We start from the raw sequence: 4,642 nt of genomic DNA, 5'->3' as shown, positions 1-4,642 counted from the left end.
TTTATCCAAAAATCAATTTTAAAATATTCGTACTCGAACAATTCGATCCGACGCCTCGTGGACCAATCAAAAACAATTTTCGATCGGACCAAAAATAGAATTTTAACATATTAAAATTTTAATTTTAAAAATTAAAAATTAATTTTTTTTCCGCGGGCCGTTCGAGACGTTCCCGGGCTGCCCGGCTGCCCCTAGGGCAGCGACAATCGCTGCCTTGGGCAGCGCACAGCGACTCTCGCTGCCCCCCGGATCGCTGCCCGTGTTTTTGCCCGAAAAATTTTTAATTTAAAAAATTTATTTTGTTTCAAAAAACCGAGGCTTAAAAATTTTTGTACAATCGATTAATTTAATCGCTTGATCTGAGCAACCTGTCTCTGATACCACTGTTGGAGAACGGCGATCAGATCAATCAGGATTGATACCGTGCAGCGAAAGTTTAAAATTTTTATATGGAACGATTCCATAATGGGTATTAAAACTTTACGATTAAATTGTGCGTGTAAAAATTAAATAACAATTATAAATTTTTACCTCCAATCTCGAATCGAGATTATGGACACCAACAGATTGCTCTGCTCTTGTTGTATCTCCCATGAACTGATGGACGAACTGTTCTTCAATCAGGTCCACGAACAGAGATTTAATCCCTCTGATAGATTGCACTAGAAAATCTATCAGAAGTTTCTACGAAGAGAATTAACGAATTTGATCCGTTAAACCAGACTGTAATTCAAAATTCACAGACTTGATTTTTCCTGAGCAGAGGGGAGGGGGGCGGCCACTGTTAGAGAGAAAACTAGGGTTTTTTTCGAAAATTGTGACCTGTTGTGTGTAATTTCTGTACTGCAATAACTTATTTATAATGTAGGCCGCTAACAGCTTAGGGCCCATTAGTCATAAGTTCAAGCCCGACAAGAAAAGCCTGCATGTTCAGAAATTAATATAAAATTCATCATGACTCCGATTGATAAACCGATTTCACCAATGTGCACAGAAACCATTTCTGCACCTTTTAAAGTCAAGATAAATTTTTCTGAATCCGAATTCATTGATTTCCAAAAATTCCATCCCTATGTCATTTTAGGAAATCTTACTCCTCTACTCTTAAATAAGAAGTCCAACTTCTTTGTTCATTAAATTTAACTCTTTAAATTTAACTATCTCAACGGGGATTAAAAATCCATTACTCTGTGTGACCCTCAATGGTTCAGGGATACAGCTAGCCGTGGACTCACAACTCCTTGTGACTCGGAATAACCATTTTCGACTTGCCCATCGAATCATGGTAAGAGCGTCTAGCAACATCGCCCCATGATTCCCTAGGTATCACTGATAGTGCCTGCAAGAACCAATAGATTTTGGTTAGCGTACAGTACAGTCCCTTCGTCCATATATCCCAATCGAATCAACAACCATTGGTAAATCGAGAGTCGTTCGAGATTCGATAACTATTCAATACATCTTGAAGATCAAATAGTGACATCGCATGTGCTACTAAGAAACCATTTCTTAAAACACATCATGTACTCTGGCCAGAGATTCGTCACACTAATATCTCCTCAGATCGCATAGGATATCCACACTCGCAAGTATGTGGTGAATCCTTGACAACAAAGCATCGACTCCTATATGTGTCATAACTGTACCCAATCCCAACACTTGATGACCCCAATAGAGTCGGTAAACGAGTCAAAGCACAGTACTAGCATATAGAGTCTCAATGATGTTTCAAGTGGTAAGGACTAATGGTGTACAACCAAAACCGCGGACTTTATCCACTCGATAAATGATAACCACTTGGAAAGTCCGGATAGGGTAGTTCGATCATTCATCATATGAATATCCATTTGCATGCTTCGAACATCTCTATGTTCCCTACCAATGAAGCGTGGTACTCTGCATCGCAAATGCTAGTCTCAAACTCGAGCGATCCTTATCCTTATTAACGGACGGCTCAATCGACTAGGAACAGTTTAGAATATACAGTGACTATAAGATGTGTTTCATGATAGACATCGTCATGTTCTACCACATCTTACATACACTATAGTATATTCAAGGTCTTTATCAAACAACAATAGTATATCACAATATAACAATATGAAGAAAGATAAAGTCATTGCCATTAATAAAAGTGTAAATTATATTAAACAAAAGATTGTTTATACAAAGAGTCATCAAAGCCCTTAGCCACAAGTTGGCTCACCGGGCACCTACTCTTTCACATGCGACTGACATGTGTCCCACACTTCAAGAGGGATCGGCTGAGCAAGTCAATGCAGCAGGAGGACCGCCACAACGGAAGTATAATCCATACTCCAACACATACAATCCTGGTTGGAAGGATCATCCAAACTTGAGATATGGGAACCCGCAAGCAATTCAAGCACCACCGCACAATCCAGCTTATAGGCCGCCGTACCCCTAACAACCACAGCATCCTCAAGTCCCCACGCCTGGTGAGTTTCTAGAAAACATTGTTAAGTATCTTGCTACTAATACTGCCGCTTTTCAACAGAAAACTCGAGCAAGTATCCAACAGTTGAATACACAAATGGGGCAGTTGGCAACCGCAGTGAACAGGTTGGAGGCACTGAATTCGAACAGCTTACCATCACAAACTTTGGTGAATCCGAGGGAGAATGTGAGTGAAATCACCTTGAGGAGTGGAAAGGAGTTGAAGGTTAATGAAGATGTGGTGAAAGAACCAGTACAGAACAAAGATGAGCAGGAATCCAAGGTAGAGGAGGACGACACAATTCAGGAAGCACCTAGAGGTAAGTTCCCTCCTTTTTCTGAGTATAAACCTGTAGCCCCTTTTCCCTTAGCATTGAAAGAGTCTAGAAAAGATGATGGAATTAAGGGGTTGCATGAAGTGTTTCGTAGATGCGAGGTAAATATCCCTTTGTTAGATGCTATTAAACAAGTACCTCGTTATGCTAAATTTTTAAAAGAATTGTGTACTGTGAAGAGAAAACAAAAATTAAAGGTATGTCAGAAATTTGAATTGGGAGAACAGGTCTCTGCCGTAATTCAAAGAAAGGTACCTACAAAATGCAAGGATCCAGGTATGTTCTCAATTCCTTGCAAGATAGGAGATGTTCAGCTTGATACGGCCATGTTAGATTTAGGAGCGTCGATCAATGTCATGCCATATTCTGTGTATGCTTCCTTAAAACTAGGGCCTTTGACTGAAACTGGAATTGTTATTCAAATGGCTGATAAATCTACAATTTTTCCAAGAGGAGTGCTAGAAGATGTTCTTGTGCAAGTTGACAATTTGGTCTTTCCTGCTGATTTCTAAGTGATTGATATGAAAAATAATGATTTGAACAGTCCAATTTTACTAGGAAGATAATTTTTGAAAACTTCAAAATCTGTTATAGATGTGAACAATGGCACTCTCACTATGGAGTTTGATAGGGAGGTTGTTAAGTTTCATATTTTTGATACCCTGCAAATTCCTGATTGTGAAAGTGTTGTTAATAATCTTGATGTCATTAATAACTTGTCGCAAGAACACAAGAAGGTTATTGAAAGACCTATGGAGAATTTTACTACTGAAAGTGTTCATTCTAAACTGCAGGCACCCAAGAAATCCAAGAAGAAGAAGCAAAGACCAAAAATCTCTACAAAACTACGCAAGTGGGTGAAGGTGGACAAGGGAACTAGATATGAACCACCTTGATGAACTGAAGCATGCAGTCGAGCTATAGACTGACTGTAAATTTAGCGCTGACTGGGTGAAAACCCAGTGTTTTTTTTCTTTTCTTTAGTTTTTATCTTTCATTTTGTTTTTGCATTTATTTTTGTTGTTTTCAGAAACCAAATGCCGCCACCTCCGCAGTCAAAGTTTCAATATGATTCTTCCGTGATGCTGTCAGATGTTGAAGAGGACAGTGCCAACACTTAAACCAAGGGAGTTTCGTTTTACATTTTTTGCATTGCATTGTGTTGAGTTGTTTGTTTGTGTTTTGTGTTTTGACGCATTGAGGGCAATGCTTCATTTAAGTGTGGGGGGATGTATTCATATTGTTGCATTTGTTTTGCTTTGTTATTGCATTCATTTTGTTTTTAGTTTGTGTCGTATGCATAAGTTGAGGATGAGATTGTTAGCCTATGACGAGGTAGTTGAAAAATAATAAAATTTTTGAAAAATTTTACTCTTGATTGTATTTGAGAAATCGTAGGTTGTTTGTTGAATATTCCAAGCACGCCAGTTTAACCAGTGAGTTGTAGCGATGTATTTGATATTGTGAATGTCTGTTGGACCATTGCACGACTTTAGGTGTTTGTGGAACTTGACGATTCTTAAGTCTTGATAATCTTATTGATAGAGCATTCACTCTCTTGGTTTTTTTGGAACATGCTTTTGAGCAATCGACTCCATCCGGGTTGCGAGCGAGATGTTTGAAATCCTATTCATCTTGTTTGTGGCTAAGTTTGCGGAAAAAAAAATTAATAAAATGGGGTTAAGCCTTGAAAGAAAAAAAATCTAGTAAGGCATCAGTTTCATCCGGGCTATAGATGAGGGGATTGAAATTCGAATCCTATCTAGTTATAGCTAAGTTTGCGGGTAATTATTGGGACTGTCAAAAGATCTAGATAATTGGTGCGTATTTTGCTTGAGAGAGTTTATGTT

General features: G+C 38.6%; 1 protein-coding gene across 1 annotated transcript; it reads left to right on the top strand.

Moving 5' to 3' along the window:
• The first annotated feature begins 2,363 nt into the window (after positions 1-2,363).
• LOC140862400 (uncharacterized) lies at positions 2,364-3,304 on the top strand. The gene is made up of 3 exons (XM_073265421.1): positions 2,364-2,459; positions 2,519-2,893; positions 3,092-3,304. Exons 1-3 carry the CDS (start codon positions 2,364-2,366, stop codon positions 3,302-3,304), a joined length of 684 nt encoding a protein of 227 aa, XP_073121522.1.
• The last annotated feature ends 1,338 nt before the right edge of the window (positions 3,305-4,642 follow it).

The sequence above is a fragment of the Henckelia pumila genome, chromosome 4 (assembly GCF_033568475.1).
Source record: "Henckelia pumila isolate YLH828 chromosome 4, ASM3356847v2, whole genome shotgun sequence".
Classification (NCBI taxonomy): Eukaryota; Viridiplantae; Streptophyta; class Magnoliopsida; order Lamiales; family Gesneriaceae; genus Henckelia; species Henckelia pumila.
The sequence above is the reverse complement of the archived record's forward strand: the minus strand, read 5'-3'. Positions and strand labels throughout refer to the sequence as shown.